Raw genomic sequence first — 19,654 nt, 5'->3', positions numbered from 1 at the left:
CCTTTGTCACACTTCATCATGATGGTTTAGTTTGTCTTTGCAACTGGACTGCAAACTCTGCTAGGGCAAGAATCAGGTGCATACAGCACACAGCCTAGCAAATAGTAAGCACTCAATAAATCTGTTTAATTTAAAAAGACCACCTCTTAAGGTTCTGATATCTTCAGTATAGAGGTGTTCCATCTATTTTCAGATTCTATGTTAATTTTTCTTTTTGCTTTAAATGTTCTTTCCTTCCAAAGGTGAAAGAAAGGATGAAAGCAGGTCAAATATAGCAAAGAAAACAAAAATAAAGCCAAGGTTCTGGGAATGGGGTAGAGAATGGGAATGGAGAGAGAAGTCAAAAAGAAACTTGAGAGAGAGAAAATTTGTTTTGCAGCAATTCTCCTGTGCTGCTCTGATACACCCAGGCATGAACAATTTCTGGAGAAAATGGGTTGAAAATTTAGTAGCACCTTCCTTCCTAGCATAAAGGTGCTCAGAATAAACACATTATCCCTAGAGTAACAGCTGTTACCACAAGAGTAAATGGCAAAGCCCACGAGTGCCTGCTCTGTGGACTATGGAGTCTGTTTGGTTTAGCAAGTAACTACCTCCCTCCATGTCATCCTGTTTCTCAGCCTGTGGGTCAGGGAGCTAAAGGCGTTTCCCGACTAATATGTGGCTGGAATTAACTGTGTGAGGAGAGCCATGATGAATTTGTACCAATTATTGAATGACCAGAGCCAGAGAGTTCTTCAAGTGACAGTCTAACCTATGGCTCAGAAGGAAGAGAGTATAAAACAAAGCAAGAAGATATTTTTGCTCTAGTTCTTTTTCAAAAAACATGTCTCTGAAAAAGAAATCACAGTTCCTTAGCTAGGGCTGGCCTGAGATGAAATCACGAAATGAGTGGCTGTCGAAGCTTTTCTTCTTGAGGGATGACTCTCATCCTCCCATCAACTCAAATCTGCTCTGTATCCTTCCCAGGCTCTATTCTCTACTTTGTAAGGCTTTCTTTCTTTTTTAAATTTTATTTTAGAGACGGGGTCTTGCTTTGTCACCGCAGGCTTAAGTGCAGTGGCGCAATCATAGCTCATGGCAGCCTTGAACTCCTGGGCTCAAATGATCCTCCTGCCTCAGCCTCCCAAGGTACTGGGATTACAGGCATGCGCCACTGCGCCTGGCCTGCACTTAGTTTCTGACTGAACTAAACCAGAGGGCAGCAAACTCCGCTCCTTGCTTTTGTAAATAAACTTGCATGGGAACATAGCCATGCCCACTGGGTTACACATTGCTGGCGGTTGCTTTCACCCTCCGAAGCCACAGTTGAGTAGTTGTGACAGCGACCATGTGACCTGCAGCCTAAAATACTTACTTTCAGGTCCTTTACAGAAAAGGTTTGTCTCGGACAGAAGACAATAATAACTGTCTCCTCCAAACTGCTACCAAAGGTGGCTTTTGGATATGCGACGCTTTTGTTCATAGGAATGTAAAGCTATGTAATAAGATAATTTCTGTCACTGTGGGAGGGAGGCTTGTGGCGTGCAGGAGCATCTTGATGCACCTGCCTTGCCATCCCGTAGCACCAGTATTTTCAATGTTTTTTTTTTCAGCACCAGAGTTTCAGAAACAATTATTGTCAATATTATAATAAAAATCAACTGTACTGGTGGCTTTCTATGAGGTTAGATGGGATAATTTAGATCTGTGGAACTGTCTATGGATTTTCTTTCACCAAGTAGAAAAAGGTCCTTTTAGCCATTATTGTCTCAATTCTAAGAGGGCATCAGAGATGAATGGAATTGGGGAGATATAGGTTCTAGGTGCAGAGAAACACTTATGACAATCAGCACTGCACCTGCTACCTGGTTTGTCCCTGCTGTTCCCTGGAGGGGGCTCTGTACCTGATCCACCTTGGGAAGCCTCTCACTGTCCAGGGCCTGCTTCCAGCCTGAGCCTTCCAAGTCGGGCGTTTGGATGTTGAGGAATGGCACGCCCAGGTCCTTCTTCCCTTCCTGGTCCTCCTCCCCTTCCCCCTCGCCGCCGCCCCCAACGCCGCTGGTGTCACTCCGCTCCTCCAGGGCGCGCAGCTTCTCCAGGCGCTCCCTCTCCGCCTTCTCCCTCTCCTGGCGCTCCTTCTCCGCCTTCTCCCTCTCCTGGCGCTCTCGCTCCCGGTCCTTGCGACCCCTGCGCCCGCCCGACGGGGCCTGGCGCTGGTCGTCAGGCTCGTGCGGCGTCTCCTCCGTCCCTCCGTGGGGCAGCTGAACGCCCAGCTTCCGGTCCCAGTACATGAGCACGCTCTGGACGTCCTTCAGAGTCAACTCGTAGGCCTTGAACTTCTGGGCCAGTTGCTTGTCGCTGTCCTTTGGGAAGTCCCCTTCGCTATCCTCCTGTTGTTCCTGGCCCAGAGGAAGGCTGGACAAGTTGGTGTCGGCCAGGGTCTTCTTTTTCTTGTTTACTTCTTCCTTCTCAGACGTGCCTTGCTCCCTGACAGATACTTTCCTTTCCAATGCCTCCGTCTTGATATCTAGTCTGTTGAAACCGAGACCCTAGAAGGCAAAACACAGAAAATATGCTTAAAACAGTTTAAGGGGGAACAAAGTGCATAAGGAACAGAAGGGAATGGTTTGTCTCAGGAGAAGGCCTCCTAGGATTTAGGCGCCTCTTAAGCTTGTGAGTGAGAATCACCTTGGCGGCTTTGATCTAAATATCCACTCCCTGGCCCTTCCCTGTCAGAGAGCTGCCCAGGTCCCGGCATTGTGCATTTTGAAAAAGGTGCTGGAGTGATATTGATGTGTACTCTTGGTTGAGTGGCTGCTTTCTAAAGGATCAAGGGGAAAAGGCCAGCAAACATGAGCCTTCTGCACCTGCTCTTGGGTGCCCTGGGTAGGCCATAGAGAGGAGGGGTCTAATCCTGGTTGCGCCACTTGTTAGCTGTTGACTCTGGGCGAGGACTTGGCCTCTCTCTGCCTCATCTGTATAATGGGGATAGTAATATTACTAATAATTGCCCCAGAGGACTGTTGAAGATTAAATGTGTGAATACATGTAAAAAGCTTACAACTCTGCCTGCTTTGGAGTAAGGGTTCTATTAGTGTGAAGTTATTAAAACCACACGGGTTTTGTGTATGACTGGCATTGTTGGGAAAAAATGGGAGTTTAGAATCAATCTTCATCTCAGGCTTTTTAAAAATATGTATTTATTTAATCAACTGGGCAAAGAGAAACCAACTTTGTTCTTTTTCTTACTGCCCTTTTAAACTTGCTTTATGGGCTCTGATTTTCTCCTCCCCTGGATGAAATCCTAGTTTTTTTGGTCATTCTTTGATGACACAGAGTCCAGTTGAGTGCAGTGATCACTATCTGCAGTTCAGCTCAGTGACCTTCCTGAGCTCAGGCTTGCCTCAGGCTTGGAGGCATGAGTGACCAGGTGCTGGCTTTCCTCCTGTCTCACCGCACCTCCTGTGATTCCACTTCACCATCTCCACTGGAAAGGGAGCAGTACAAGAGGCTGTCACCACTGTCTCGTGGAGGAACTCTGACACTTCACTTCAGCTTGTGTGGGGAGGGAAGGGACTTGGCTCCTGTTTCACACTCAGTCTGGAGAGCCAGTGCCAAGGTACCAGGGTTTGCATGGAAGGTAGGGCCCAACAAGGGAAGGACTTGTACTTGGTGGATTGTGGGAGTCTAGCATAGAGCAGCTGCAGGCTGACTATAAATTGCTAAGAATACAGAATATTTTAACAACATGGTTAATGACCTTAAGTGAATAGATGCAGAAAAAAGTACACATACTATTCAAACACATGTGGAACATTTACAAAAACTAATCACATCCAAAGCCACACAGCAAGGCTTGACAGATGTGAAGGATCATTATGACATAGAACATATCCTGTGAAGACAATATGCTAAAATCAGAATTCAAAAAAAGAGAGCCAAAATGAAGCCATTCATTTGCAAATTAGAAGAAAATATACTTGGAAATAATTCCTGGGTTAAAGCAGCAGCCTAAAGGATAGTAGAAAATGTTTAGAATTGAACAACAATGAAAATATTGAATACCAGCAATCAGAAAATTTATCTAATGTTTGCAAATGTATTTATCTACAAATACTTTTATAACTTTTAATACATTGGAAAAGAAAAATGATTGACAATCAGATTAGCATCTACTTTAAGAAGTTAGAGAAAGAACAAAAGAAAAACACAAAGAAAGTAGAAAGAAGGAAATTAAAAAAGATAGGAACAGAAACTAATTAGATGGATGTAACAATAGATACAGAAGAGGTTAAAAAAGATGCTAAGACAATGCCATGAATTATGTTATGCCAATAAATCTGAAAATATTATAAAATGGATACTTTTTAAGAAAACTGAATGACTGAGTGACTCAGAAAGCAAAAGAAAGGCAAAATAAGCTTTTAATCCTAAAACAAATCAATTCAATAATATATTAATAATATGTAACATATCACATGATCTGATTGAAGAAGAAAAATAAACATAATCATATCAATGGATACAGAAAAGTCATTTGATATAATTCAGCACCCACAAGTAGGAAATCTGTATAAAAGATGTAAAAATCTCATGTGTCTGAAAGCACTGGACAGCCACAGAGGCAGCAGTGAGTTGCAGGGTGGGATCAGGAAGAGGAGGGAAATACAGGGAGATGGGCCCAGCATTTGGGGCTACTTTTCCTACAAGGGCACTTGTAGCTGAAAATGTGGCTGAGAAGCTGAGCAAAGCTTTTGGCAGACTCATGGGGCTGGGGTTCAAAAATCAGGCTTCAGGCCTGCACAGGAAAAGAGGTCCTGGTAAATTTCCTAGCCTTTGGGTTAGGACTCTGAAAGGCTCCATGTCAGTAGTGAGGGTCAACCTGACATTGCCTCACCCTCCCAGGGAATGAAGCTCAGTTTGAAATCATCCCAATCCCGACTGAATTAAGATTTCTAGTGCCCCTACCCTATCTGTCTGCCAGAATCAAACAGGGATTCTCTGAGGAGAGAGATAACATTATCTAGAGCCTCAAGTTATTTCTTTAGTTTTTCTTGTTCAATATCTGGCTCTTGATAAAAAGTAACCTGGCACCTAGGGAGACGAGACCACGTGACCATAAACCAAGAGTAGAAGACAGACCACGGACCAGACTGCCAGGGAGCCATGTATGGGTGCTATCAGACCAGGACTTTAAAAAGTCCTTGAAAAGGACTTGAAAGAGACAATTAAGATGTGAGAATTTTGAAGAATTAATGATTTTCTAATGCAATAACAAAACAACGCGCATGTCAGACCTGGAAAGGGATTTGAGAGCATGGTGGAGACAGAGGTGAGGTTGGAGAAGGGGAGGTGAGGAGGCAGAGCCAGCGAGTGGGCACGAGTGTGAAGGGGAGGAGAGAAGCAGGGTGCTGGTCAGGTTAAAGGGTACAAGGTTAAATGTGAGTGAGTGATTCTTGAGATCATCTTAAAAGTGACAAGCTTGAAGAAGAAAGATTGCAGCCAGTGCAGAGAGTGAGAAGGAGACGTAGGGCAACCCTTTTGATGAAGAAGCAGCAAAGTCTTCAGTCTTTCCCTTAGACCTTGGCTCTCCCCTGGAATTTTCTTTCACTTCCTGAGATCATATCTAGACCAGCAGTTCTTCTTGAGCCAGCGAGCTTTCAGCCTAGGCGACTGCATTAGAACAAGAAGAGTCTCAAGAAATCCTCCCCTCGCCCAGAGAACATGACTGATTGTGTTTTGTGCTAAGCTCAAGTGATACATAAGCTTGTCCCCAAATGGACGATGTGATACTGCCCCTATTGCCCTGCTCAAGGTCAATAAAGCATACACAAAGGTACTTGCCCTGTGCCTGGTAATGGGGACAGGGACTTGGCGGTGCTGCTCAAGTCCCAGCAATTTGAGCTGAGGGTAAAAGAGAGGAAATCCACAAACTTCACTTAAAAGTTCCTACAGATTCTGGCTAGAGACTCCGACAATGAAGTCATTCATTGGGCATAATCTGAGGTCAACTGTGCTCTAAATAGTCTTTCTTTCAAAGATGAATGAAGTGTTGTCTTTTAAAAGCAAGTTTGGGGAGATAACTTCTGCATAGATTATTCTGAAGTTGTTCTAAATAAGCATTTGACTTTTTTAATTGCAAAAAGAATGGCTGAAACACACAGTTACTCAAATTTTCCCGCCTGGTCTCAGGAACAAAATCACCCAGGACAGGTGGAGAGATAGGGTCAGTCCTTGTAGTTCGGTCCTGGGGACTCCCTTTTGTTCTCAGCCTGAAATGTCACATACTGCCTTCAGGTAAGCAGCATCAGCGTCCTGAATGTGCGCCCAGCTCTGTAAGCTCATCCTCCCTGAGCTCTCCCCGACTGACACCCCTGCACGCTGATTCCTCTGCCCTTATGTGGGCCCAGCCACTGTCGCTGTCTCTCACTCACCTACTTGGACCCGTCTGCACCTTTTTTGGGAGTCTGGCTTTGGCTTCACCCTCAGGACTCATGGTGCTGAAACAGCAACTGTCCACGCCAATTAGGCACACCCCTCAGCCACGATCACCACTATGAGGGCTCCTCTAGCCATTCTGCCCTTCCCTTATCCCAGTGGGCAGGGAGGTGACTGCTAAGCACGGCAGGCTGATAAACTATTGGCACTTGTCTGCAAAGATAAGCTCATGCTGGTACATCTTTCTTGACGGTTGTCAAGGGTATTCTCTGGATTGGACACGGGGGCTCACCGACTTTGTGCCCTCCTGGAGGCAAATCTCTAGCATGAGCCTGTTCAGCACCATCCAGGGGCCTGCAGGTGCTGTGGGAGCAGCAAGGGCTGTGGTCACATATAACTGGAACTGCGACATTGTCTCTGAACCCCGCAGGGTGGAAGATGCCAGAATGGCATGATTATGTGTAGCACGAGCACAGTGCTTGGCATATAATCCACGTTCAACAAATGTTGGTCCCTTTCCTCCTCCCTTCTGCCCTACCACAAAATCCCAACAGGTGATTTTCTGGAAGGGGGACATGCCCGGCTAGCTGGCTGGTTATGACAGCTGCCTTCTGCTTGTCTCCTGGGGAGGGGCAAGTGAGAGTTGTTACCTGCTTGCTTGCTACTTGAGGTTTCTTCAGGAGGGATTCCTCCTTTGCGGGTGCCTGCTTTGGCTTTTTATTCTTCCGTTTCAGCTCATCTTCCTCCTTTTGTCGCTCAAGCTCCTGCTGTAGCTTCTTTTCATGCATCTCCTTGGCCAGCCTCTCCAGCTCCCTTCAGCAAAGCAGGCAGAGAGGAGAGATGTCAGGGACCTGTGTCTGAGCCCTTCCTCTGCTAGGCATTGCCAGTTGGAGGGACAACGGGCAGAGCTTTCTTGGGTATAAAAAGAAAGAACAAAAGCAAGCCAGGTAAATAGGATGGAAAGAAGGAAAGAAAGAGAGAAAAATGTCTCCCATCTCTCTTCAAGTGATTATGCAGCAAAACTCTGGTTAAGTGGAAACTCATCTAGGAGGAATGCTCAGTTGATCTGTATTCCTATCCCACTGTCCTTTCATATGAGAGTGAGAAAGGGCTAAAAATAAACTCGACATTAGCACTTAACAAAAAACAACTTTCAAAGATTGTTTTGGTATCAGTGCAGAAGAGACCGAGCCCCCTATACTGCCATGTCTGATGTTCAGACGATGCGAAATGGTGTTTGTAACAGTGGCCCCCACTGTGGCTGGCTCTGGAGCCATGGCACTGGGTCCGAATCCATGCTCCTCTCCTCCTCCCTCTTTCCCTTTCTGCTGACAGCAGAGGGGGCATGAAAGGCAGGCACCATGCACGAAGGAGGGACTAGCACTTCTGAAAATAGTTAACCCATCTACCCTCATCTCTAGGGTCCCTAATTGTTCCCAGTTGCTGTGGCTCTCTGCCCACTGAGGCCAACTCATCATACATCATGGAGTGTGTGTGTGTGTGTGCGCACACGTGCGTGCGTGTGTTTGCGTGACACAGACAAGTCACTGCTGCTCTCTGAGGATTGAATTTGCATTTTCCAAGTCCACCGTGAGATGAATGCCTGAAAGGCAACAGCCTTGGTGAGAAAGAAGAGTTTCCTTTGGAATCCCAAAGTCAGGCTCTTCCTAACTCTGGGGGCTGGACATGTCTATAATGGACCATGTGGGAGAAAGGATGAGGGCACGCTGTAAGGACAGGGAGGACAGTAAAGCTCTTTTGGGGCCAGTGGGAGGAGTCTGGAGGTGGAGGGAGAGGCGAGAAGGGGGTTAAACTGTAGGTGAGTACCTTGGCTCTGCTCCTCCCCTGTCTGAAATCCTAGGGAGGGGTGGGCAACAGAACCCCTGTCCCCTTGCCCCACAATGACTGAAGGTCTCAGGGCAGAGAGGAAATATGTCCCACTGCCCACCTGTACCCCTGAGATCACCTGAGATGGCAGCCCTAGTCTCCTGAGCTCTGCGTGGTGTGGAGGGATCTAGGCGTTTCTGCGGGGTTCCCAGCAAGGGGCACAGAAAGTGGCCGAGACATTGGCTTCTGAGCATGCCTGGGCCGAGGATGCCATGGGAGAGGCAGCCAGACCTCAAAGGATGGGCAGCACCACAAAAGGCCAAGATGGGGACCCAGGAAGGAGGAGAAATGGATGAGGTCCAGGGGGCAACCCGCATACCCATGTCGAGAGAGTGGACTCTAGGTCACCGGCTGTGGACACCTAAGCGCAAAGGCACACGAGCCACACCTTGGGTGCACTTGTCAGGGAGCCTCCAGGACAGCACAGGAGCCAGAGGACCCTCTTCCAGGGCAAGCCATGACTTTATAGAGGCTTCCCCTGGTCCCACATGCCCCCCAGGGAGAAGGAAGGAGAGTTGAAGAAACTCTGAAAAGTACAGCACCCAGTGCGCTGGATGGGCGAGATGTGTCTTTCTGCTCTCAGCAGGTCATCTTCCAGGGCCTTCTGCGGCTACTGCTACCCTCCTGGAAGATGACCTGGCCCCACCACGCCAATCCTGGGTTCCCTCCTGGGTTCCCCCCACCCTGGGAAATGGCTTCTGTTCTGGCCAGTCCTTGGCCCCAACCTCTTCTTCCTTTCCCGCATCGCCCGCTGAACCTCTCGGTCAAATATGATTTTTTCCTCCTCTGTCAAGGCATCATATTCTTCCTCATCCATATTTTGGAGACGATCCTTCTCTTTCTGCAGAGCTTCCCTGCGTTTGAATTCTGTAGGGGGGGGGGGTGCAGAGACAGGCAGGTGAGGAAAAGTCCTTGGGCTACTTAGCTCTTGGCTAACTGGGCTGAGGAGGGTCTGCTGGGAGAGGCGGCTGGCCTGCCTAATCCTGGGGGGGATCTCCTTCATTTACACAGCCCCATGCTTGGACTCCATCTGCAGAGTGGTCCCCGAAGGCGTCCTTGCCCCAATCCGTGGAACCTGTGACTATGGTGCCTTCTACAACAGAGGGATTTTGCAGATGTGATTGCATGAGGGATATTGACGAGGGAGATTATTTGGATTACCTAGGTGGGCCCAATATAATCACAAGCGTCCTTCGGAGCAAAGCAGGAGAGTTAGAGTCGGGGAAGGTGATGTGACAGTGGAAGCAGAGGCCGGAGCCAAGGAAGGCAGGTGGTATCTGCATGCTGGAAAAGCAAGGAACGGACTCTCCCCCACAGCCTCCAAGGAACACAGCCCTGCTAACACCTTGATTTTGGGGACTTCCGACCGACCCCAAAACTGTGAGACAATAAGTCTATGCTGTTTTAAGTCACCAAGTTGGTAGTTGCTATGGTCTGAATGTTTGCGTCCCGCCTCCCCATTCATATGTTGAAACTGAATCTTCAGTGTAGTATTAAGAGGCAGGGCCTGTAGGAGGTGATTAGGTCATTAGGACAAAGCCACCATGAATGGGATTAGTGTCCTTATAAAAGAGGCTTGAGGAAGCCTGTTTGCCCCATCCTTCAGGTGAGGGCTCAGTGAGAAGACACTTTTTATGGCCAGAAGGTGGCCCTCAGCAGACATGGAATCTGTCAGCACCTTGGACTTCCTAGCCTCCAGAACTGGGAGAAGTACATTTCTTTTGTTTATAAGCTCCCTAGCCTCTGATATTTTGTTATAGCAGCCTGAATGGACTGAGACAGTGGTCAGTTGTCACAGCAGTGATAGGAAACTAATATACCACCCACTGACTTTAGTCATTATAAACAAATGCCACTAAAGTGCTCACAGTGACAGAGCCATATGCAAACCAAGGGGAATCCCCCTCTACACCCTAGGATTCCAGGTCCAGGCATGAGGCTCACATTCAGGACAAAGGCACGTGGCTTCCACATCATGCTCCCTGGTATAGCATCTCCCCATACATGCCTGCAGGTTTGAGCTGTGGATTCAGACACCTACATTGGAGGCCTTTCTCTGCCACTCATCAAGAGATAATAACAGAAAAGAATAACAATTCCTCATGCTGTTTTAGGACTTTTCTAGATGTAGATGATTTAGGAGAGAAGAGCCCACAATTCAACCATGAGAAACTTTAATCCAAAGATAGGTGTGAAAATGAAAAGTGATAATTTCTTTCCAGTTGATCGTTATAGAGAAATGAGCTTTCTGGAAAATAGGAAGCTGGAGGTTTAAACACTGCTGAGGAGACCTTCTCATAGTTCCTGGGTTTTCTCTGGATGAGAGTATAAGGAAGCAGACTGAGTTCTGTTCAAGAACCGAGAGAGCCCAGTGTCTATAACTATTTCCTTCATTGGGAAAACATTATGATTTGTGTAGATTGTGCTAGAAGAGAGGCAAGCCCAAGTGAGGAAGGACAGGAGTATGGCCAGAGCTAAGGCTCCTTGGAGCCAGGGCTGTGCGTCCCAGAGACAGGGTTACTGGCAGCTGTCCCTCAGTCCTTGCTCCCAAGGGCTGAGATTTGCTGGGGCTGCTTCTGACCACATTGGGAACCTCAGCTAACCTTACTCATGTGTGTGTATCTAATGTCAATCACATCTTTCAATTATTGAAATTTTTCTCCAGGCCATTGTTGTAATGACAGAAGCAGCACAGTTTCAGAGTTACTCAGAACTAGTTCTGCTACTAACTTGCAACACGATCTTACACAAGACTGTTGTTCTCTCTGAACTTCATTTTCCTCATCCGTAAAATGGGGACGATAATCTCCACAGGGTTATGGTAAGGACTGAATGACCCAAGGTGTACAAAACGTCTGCTATAGTGCCTGCAGCGCAGCAGGCTAAGATGTAGAAGTTGCTTTGGAAAATGTATCAGCATCTCTAGTTTTGCAGGAAATGCACAGTGGGCTTAAACAAAACCAACAAGCAAATCAGTCACCTGAGTCAGAGTGGGACCTGTGACAATTGTGATTACAGAGAGGAGGAAGGGGTGCAATGTGATGTGAAGGAAGGAAGAATGCACCCACTGCCAGAAGAGCTGGGTGCAGCCTTTATCATATAACCTCTCAACAGGCCGCCTGTGGCCCCGTTCCCTCCCAGCAAAGTAGAAATACGAACTTCTGGCCACTGCACAGGGCAGAGGTGAGGCGCCCATGAAACCGCAAATGTCAAGGTTTCATTTAAGCCCAATGAAAAGCCAAATGCCCTGTGTGGTGTGGGAGGGACAGCTCAGGAAGGAGTGGGGCCTTGCCTTCTCGTTCCTTTTTGGCTTTCTCCTGGGCCTTCATGGCGGCATAATCTTGGGCCATGTTGAGGACATATATGTGCTCCCGGCTGCCAAAGGCCTTCAGCAGGCTGAGAAGGGCGGCCGGCACGTTCCGAGCAAAGAGTGTGTCGAGGCCATCAAACACCACTCCTCGGTAGCAGTCACTCAGCTGAAAGCAGAGAGAGCAAAGACAGTTACCATGAGCACGAGATCATTCACTCTTTCCGGAGAAAGCTGTTCAGTTGGTGCTTTTACTGGGGCTGCAGTGGGTTCTGCAGACCTACTGGGTCCCGACAAAAACACCATTACACTATTCGTGGTGCTGTGATACTATTCCTCTATTTCGGGAAACCTCAAAATATAACCTAATTTTGTTATATTTAAACTGATAAGAACAGATACCACACTTGATCTTAGCCAAAAGGCCAAGAAGCGATAATTTTGTTATTTTTAAATGTGCAATTAATATTGTGGCCTGGTTTGAAAAACCAAAGCAAACACAAAACTCCAGGACCTGGTGAGCAATTTAGCTCCATCTGTAACCCGTGAGCAGCAAACAGGTTTAAGTGATACCCTCTCAAATCCTGATCATCTTTCTTTTCTTTAACTGTAGAACATTTGGGGTGCAGGGCAGGGAGGAAAGGAAACAGTATTATTTTTCTGACTTTAAAATCAGTATGTTTTTGGAAAACAATTCAGAAGTGCATAAAGAAAACTAAAAATCTGTAAACCTGCTAACCAAAGATAACCATATTTAACATGTACTTCAAGAGTTTTTTATTATGTGATATACATTTACAAATATATATAGAAATATTATTGTACTTTACCTACTATTTCCTAATCTACTTTTTTTTTTTTTTTACTTAATAACATATTGAAAACTTTTTTTTTTGGAGACAGGCCTCGCCCATCGCTCAGGCTGGAGTGCAGCTGCAGCCTTGAACACCAGGCTCAGATGATCCTCCTGCCTCGGTCTCTTGAGTAGCCAGGATTATAGGCACGTGCCACAACACCTGACTAATTTTTAAATTTGTTTTAGAGACAGGGTCTCGCTATGTTGCCCAGGCTGATCTAGAACTCCTGGTCTTAAGGCAACTCCTGTGCCTCAGCCTCCCAAAGTGCTGGGATTACAGGTGTGAGCCACCGTGCCTGGCCTGAAAACATATTTTTACGGCAAATAACATAGCTCCAAATTCTAACTTTAATGTCTCCACATTATAAATTTTAACATACCACTCTGTTTTTTATTTTTTTTATTTTTGTGTAGTCTTCTATTCTCTGGTCCTTTAAGGTTATAGACTAGGCCAGGATCAGGGACTGACAAGAGCTGTCAAAAAGACAATTAAATGACTGTTGGGGGTGAAGACACCCATGTCTCTTCAAGACCCTGGGTTCTGAGCTGCCGTGGGTGGTCCAATGGCCCAGAACCTCTCACAGAATAGGGACAGTGTGTGAGTGCTGCCCGCAACAGTGTGCAGGTGGCGTTGACGCACCTGTATCCGGTCGGCCAGGATCTGCACAAAAAGTTCATCGGGCAGCACACAGCTCATGAGCCCGGTCTCCCCTCCGATGCTGGCGCTGACACTGAGCCGGCGCTGGGCGGGCCCCGAGGGGAGGGGGCTGGAGGAAACCTGCCAAGGGGGAGAAGGATCCGTGGGTCAGAATCCAGCTGTGTCTCAACAGCTCCTCCACCTATCCGCCAGGTGGGGACCTGGGATCATCATACAATCTCTCCGGGGCCTCCTTGCCTCACCTGTGGAGTGGGGATTGCACTGTTAAATGGAAGAAAGAAGGTACTTTGTGTAGGTCCTGAACTGCACACAGCTTTTCATTCATTCGACAAACATAATTTTGATAGTGATGACTGCTAGGGAAGAAATGACTAGGTAAGGGAATGAAGAACAATGACTGGGTCAGGCAGTGGCTCTGCAGAGGACGATCACGTCACCTGGGTAAGGTGAAAGAACGAGACGAGACCTTGGGAGAAGAGCTTCTCAGAAAGGACAGCAGGCCCCCTCAGCACGAGTGTGCCTGGGTATTGGGAGAGCGCACGGGAGCCCAGTGTGGCTGGAACTGAGTGGGCAATGGACAGGCAGGACGGGCAGGCTGAAAGTCTGAGACACAGTCAGGGCCAGAAAATGCAGGGCCTTGTAGGCCATGGTAAGGAATTTGTATTTTATCCCAAATATTATGGGAAGTTGCTGGTGTGTTTTGGGCACACAAATGATATGATTTTTATTGTGAAAAGACCACTGTGCCTGCTCTATGAGGTGACAAGAGTGGGAGCAGGAAGACTAGTTAGAAGTGGTCAAGGCAAGAGAGGATGGCTGCAGGGATGAGGGTGGTGGTGGGGAGCAGTGGCTGGTGCCAGATATATTTAGAAAGTAGGACCAGTAGGACTTGGGATGGAATGTACAGAAAGAGGCATCAAAAGTGACTCCTTGAGTTTTGACCTGAGCAACTTGGAAAATGCAGTCATTATTTACTAAGAAAGGAAAGACTGAGGGAAGAACACTTTTTCTTATGGGGGGAAGCAAGAATCATTTTTTTGATATATAAATTTTGAGATGTCTCTTAGCCATTCAAAAAAGACATTGAGAATGAATTTGGATATAGGAATCTGTGCTTGGGAAGAACTAGGGCTGGAGTTAGAAATGCGAGGGTCATAAGTATGTTGAAAGTATTTAAGTTTTGAGGTATTTAAGCAACGCAACTGGGTGAGATTACCTAGGAAGAAAATATAGATAATAAAAAGAAGATACGGTAGTAGCATAAGACTTCATTCTGGGGTACTCAACCATCAGGAATTCAGAGGAGATGGAGAAACTGGAAAAGTAGAGGAAGGAGTTGCTAATGGGGTGGAAGGGAAAGCAAAAGGGTGTGGTGTCTGACAGCCACATGAAGAAAGCATTTCCAGGTTGTGTGAGATGAGGACAGAAAACTGACCCCTGGGTTTGGCAAGATGAAGGTGGCCGATGACCTTGAGAAGAGCAGCCAGCTTAGAGGCGAGGACAAAGGCCCCCTGCAATTGGTGGGAGGGAGCATGGGGAGGACGAGGAGGCAGTCACCACAGCAATTCTTTGGGGGAACAGCAAGGAAGGGGAGCTGAGAGAGGAGCTAATAGCTGGAGGGGGCGGTGGGTCACAGGAAAATGTTTTTAACATACTACAGCATGTATAGATGCCCACAGGAAGGATACATCTGATGGGGGGAAATGGGAGACAAGGGACAATTGCAGGAATTTAGCCCTTGAGTAAGAAAAAGGGTGGGGCTCAGTGCCCACATGGGGTGGGCTCAGCCCTGGGTGAGGGCAGGGGCAGCACTCAGCGCTGGCTGGGAGATCTGGTGGTGGGAGGACGAGCTGGTTGTCTCCTGACACTGCTTTCTCCATGAAATCAGAAGAGAGAGAATGAAGAAGAGAAAAGTGTCTTAGAGATCAGGAGAGTGATGAGAGCAATTAAACTGTCATCTTGCCTAAATGGCGGGCAAACTTACTGGGGCCTACCAAGGGTCTGCTTCAGATTTGTGGTCTTAAATTTAAATTAAGACCATACAGGAGAGATGAGTATCTTCTCCAGTTGTATCCAGCTGTTCTGTACAGAGTAGGTGGGAAATTGTGTTTACCAGAGCTGAAGCTCTGCTTGGAGAATCTGAAGAAGGGGCAGGTAGTGAGAATGAGGATTGTAAGTTTTGATGTGGTGGATCACTTACCAGAGTAAGTCATCTGGAAAGTTAGAAGATGAATGTCAGAAAGCAGGATGTGTGATAGAGAGAATATGGAATTCATGAGTAATGATGAACAATCTAGGACATGGTCATAGTAGTGAGTAGTTAAGGAGGCCATGGATTGAAAACAAAAGTGTTGAATTAAATATTATTCAAAAGGGCAGGATTTCTAACTGGTACTTTCTTGGAAAGAGGTAATTTATAAGTAAAAGACCTTATATTACAGGCCATATCTTCATTATATAACTATCATGCTTCTATATAACTAACATGCTTCTTCCTGTTTGCAACATAACTAAATTTTCAGCCATTGGAGAGTTCATACATTAGGAGAGCTTCAAGAAGATCAAACATCTGTCTGGGGAACACTAAAGACAGGGGGCTGTGTTGTCCAGACCACTTGTGTCCTGTCCCACTGGGGCAGGCAGCCATACATGGGGTCTGTCAGCTCTGATTTCTACTGGGATCTTTAAGTAGATTCCTATTTATTGAAAGGAGTTTAGAGTCAGAATTGAGATATTATGCTGCATTTGAAGAGTTCTAAAAAACCTTGCTTCACTGTCCAAATGGACAGAACAAAACCAAAGGAAATGACTCCCCATAACACCCTATTTGGGTGTGACCCTGTATGAGTTTTAGTTCATCCATAAACATCTATGTAAAGGGGAGTGTATTAGATCCTGGAATAAAGGGGTAAAAGGCTGGTACTCCAAAATAAAATGAGTCAATGGTTTCCGTTTTCAAGCTGTTAGAAGAATGTAAGACTGAAATGAGATAAGAGACACCATGTGGCATGAATTCAGCCCTGGTAGATGTTCCATCTAACCTACAGTTCTCCTCTCCTGTGAAGACCTTCACCTCTGCACCATCCACGTGCCCCATCTAACATGGGGGCTTCCTCTCCCATGAGGGTCTAAATATTCCACCTACCTGCCCCATCCAATTCACAGGTCTCCTTTCCTGTGAAGACCTATGGCTCCACTCTATCCATCTGCCCCATCCAATGCACAGGCCTCCTCTCCTTCAAGGACCTTCACTTCTACTCCATCCACCTCTGCCATTGTCCCTTGAGCACTCTTCTTGTTTCTCCCATTCTATGTCCTCTTTTTAATTCCTTCTCTGCTTAGGGTGGGCTTCCCGTACTGATGCCACCCTCACTCTCTTGCCCCTAGTTCTGGGCATATCCCTTCCACCACAGTGACAATGACTTCTCCCTTCACCTCTGAATGAGAGCTGCCAGGGGCCACTTCGAGAAATCTTAGTTTTCCGGTTTCCAGTCTTAGTTGGGCCATCACCATTCTCAACTATTTTTTCTTTGTCCATCAATAATTTCTGGTTCTATTCATTACAGTGGAGACATCAGTGCTTTGCCACTCTCCTCAAGTACGCTCTGCAATTGCAGCCTCCTTATTGCTTCCCACAAAAGACCATGCCTCCGGCACATATCATAGAGCCAGAGAACAAGGTCTTCTCCAACCTCCATTCTCCACCCTGCTTCTCCTACCTTTAGCTGTATCTGTTTTTACCTTGACCAAAGGAAGCTGTCTCCCTTCTCCTTTGACTGTGCTTAATCCTTCCCTGCCTACCTCTTCCCAGAATCTCATTAACTGCTGGGTGCTCATCACCTTACATTCCTCCAGGAGTTCCATTCTTTATAGACCTGCTTGTGCCTCTACCTCTTTTCTAAGAATGGACTCTCTTGATGCTGGGGTTTCCCCTCTCACTACCACTGTTTTTTTGTTTTTTTTTTCCTTCTCCTTCAAATATCTTAAAAGCTTACACTAACTTGACTCCACTTTTCCAGCTACAATTCATTACTCACCTTACCCCATTGTCTCTGGTTTCAGCACCTGCTAGTCTGCTGGGATTTCTAAGTCCCTTCACACTCTGCTTAAGCTCTGTGACTTCCAACTTTCCCAGACTCCCTGGGTAGCCCTCCCACAACTTATGTCAATGATTCCATCCTTAACATTCCTTTAGTGTTAGGTTGAGCTATATAGGAAATTACTGCTATGGAGTTCTAAAATGGTTGAATTTTGGCAATTTTCTATGGCTCGATCTAAATTCCTTTTACACACCTCCTTTGTCACTCATTTCATTTTATTGCAAATATTTGTAAGTGTGGTTATGCCCTTCATCAGACTCTTAGTGCAGCTTGAGTGCAGGAATTTTACTTTTTTTTATCTTCGCTTTGAAAGCACCCAACCCAGTGCCTAGAACAGGAAAGGTGCTTGCTGAGCACCTGCTGAGTAAACGCTCCTGTCAGGAGTGGTGCAGGGACAGTGCTCAGGCCCTCCTGGCAAGGGCACCTGTAGGAATGAAGGGCGCTGACCTGGCTGCAGGATGCTGAGAAGGAAGAAGGATCCCACCCCTCCTGCTGGAGAGCCCTGATTTGTACCTGTGACGTTTCAGACTGGTGCTGGTGATGCTGCTTCTGTGACCCGGAGGCGTGGCTGTCCGCTTTGCTTTTGTTGACCAACATGCTCCCACGAATGCTCTTTCCAGGTTTACCGTCTGGGACCACCAAAGTCATTTCTGAGGCTAACTTGCCCAGGGTCTCAGTGCTCAGTCGTATTGGTCCTATGGCACTTGGGCCCCCAGAAGCCTCCTGGGCTACAAGGAGAGGGTGAGTTTTTACTAAAAGTCACCTAAGGATAATAAAGAAATGACAGTGGGGATGGCACACTGCAGCCCCATGGGATTCTCTTTAGGAACACAAAGCCATCCCCCTCTGCACCTGACTGAGGGGGGTTGGGGCAGAGGCTCTGCCCCCTAGGATGGGGTGAAGGGTCAGTGGAGGACGTGGCCTGGAGTCCTGGGCTTTTTGATGCTCATCTTACCAGGAGATCCCAGGCTAGTCTGTACCCACTTCCTCTTCTAGCCCAGTGGGTAACACTTTTTGAACTTGAGGGGATATGACAGCCCTGCCTTGGGAACCTATCACCTGACCTTTTGTGGTTTTGGGCATTGGTGAGGCCAACGAGTAGCTTGGGTAGGGCATTCTTTGCCCCCTAAGCAGAGCCGCCTAAGTGAACAAATCAGCCAAGTGATAACAGTGCTCCTGTTGGCAAACATGGCTTCAAGGTTGATTTCTTCTTATCATCCCCGATCCTCACCCTAAGAACTTCCACTGACCAGCTCCCTTTAAAAGGGTTTCTATGACAACTGTTCAGAAAAACCCTTACTAGAGTGCCTTTGAGCTTTATGATGAATTCCTGCCATGTCCCAGCCTCCTAGTCCCACCCCACAGCAAGTCCTGTGTCTTATCCTGTCCCTAGGGCTCCAATTCTTCAAGGATGGACCATGTGGCCGTGGAGGAGAACACGGGTATAGCAGATGCTCATGGCACCCTGAGATGGGGTGATGGGGTTGTGCGCTAAGTAGCTCCCATGTTTTTCTGGCTGTCAGTGAGACTCGCTAAGACTCATTACTTGTTGTCTATCACCCTTTTCACCAAATCAGCCCACAGGTCTCTGTACCTGCCCACTGCACGGCTCATCCTGCTCTGCTCCGTCACCCTCGCTTGTCACCGAGTGCTGCGGAATCTCTTGGTCTCCATGTGCCTTGCCCTTTCCCTGTCCACAGCATCATTCCTCCTTATCCAAAAAACCATGTCTTTCAGATCCAATACTAATCAAAGTTTCCATTTGACCCTCCATTTATTTCAAGATACCACCATTTCACCTCTTCTTTCTCCTTCACTGCCCAATTTCTTAACACAATGGTCTAGACCAGCTCTGGCCAACAGACATATAATGCAAGCCACATATGTATTAATATATAATTTAAAAATTTCTAGTAGCTGCATTATTAAAAAAGGAAAAGTTAATTATTATTATTATTATTTTTGAGACACAGTCTCACTCTGTTGCCTGGGCTAGAGTGTTGTGGCGTCAGCCTAGCTCATAGCAACCTCAAACTCCTGGGCTCAGGCGAGCCTCCTGCCTCAACCTCCCAAGTAGCTGGAGATTACAGGTATGTGCCACCATGCTTGGGTAATTTTTTCTATATATTTTAAGTTGTCCAGCTAATTTCTTTCTATTTTTAGTAGAGACAGGGTCTCGCTCTTGCTCAGGCTGGTCTCGAACTCTTGAGCTCAAACGATTTGCCCATCTCGGCCTCCCAGAGTGCTAGGATTAGAGGCATGAGCCACCACTGTGCCCAGCCTGGAAAAGTTAATTTTGATAATATATTTTATTGAATATAATATATCCAAAATGTAATAATTTCAACATGTAAACTTAGTGTAAAAATTATAACTGGGTTATTTTAGTCTGATATTCATATTGCATCTTCCAGATTCCACTTATG

At 46.7% G+C, this 19,654-nt stretch overlaps 1 protein-coding gene and 1 pseudogene across 2 annotated transcripts in view; both read right to left on the bottom strand.

Moving 5' to 3' along the window:
• The window catches only part of HYDIN (HYDIN axonemal central pair apparatus protein), a 315,495-nt gene that overhangs the window by 80,186 nt on the left and 215,655 nt on the right, over positions 1-19,654 (bottom strand). Inside the window, exons 41-46 of one of the 2 annotated variants that reach the window (XM_012772427.3) lie at positions 17,742-17,956; positions 13,111-13,248; positions 11,600-11,783; positions 9,033-9,174; positions 7,071-7,233; positions 1,887-2,531 (exon numbers count right to left, since the gene is read on the bottom strand). In XM_012772427.3, the coding sequence (XP_012627881.2) occupies positions 1,887-2,531; positions 7,071-7,233; positions 9,033-9,174; positions 11,600-11,783; positions 13,111-13,248; positions 17,742-17,956 (1,487 nt within the window). Of the gene's footprint in view, positions 1-1,886; positions 2,532-7,070; positions 7,234-9,032; positions 9,175-9,307; positions 11,784-13,110; positions 13,249-17,741; positions 17,957-19,654 lie in introns of those variants that run through there. The other variant, XM_075995778.1, reaches the window with a different exon arrangement.
• On the bottom strand, positions 11,929-12,051 carry LOC142862974 (uncharacterized; annotated as a pseudogene).

Source organism: Microcebus murinus, chromosome 20 (genome assembly GCF_040939455.1).
Source record: "Microcebus murinus isolate Inina chromosome 20, M.murinus_Inina_mat1.0, whole genome shotgun sequence".
In the NCBI taxonomy this organism is placed as follows: domain Eukaryota; kingdom Metazoa; phylum Chordata; class Mammalia; order Primates; family Cheirogaleidae; genus Microcebus; species Microcebus murinus.
The sequence above is the reverse complement of the archived record's forward strand: the minus strand, read 5'-3'. Positions and strand labels throughout refer to the sequence as shown.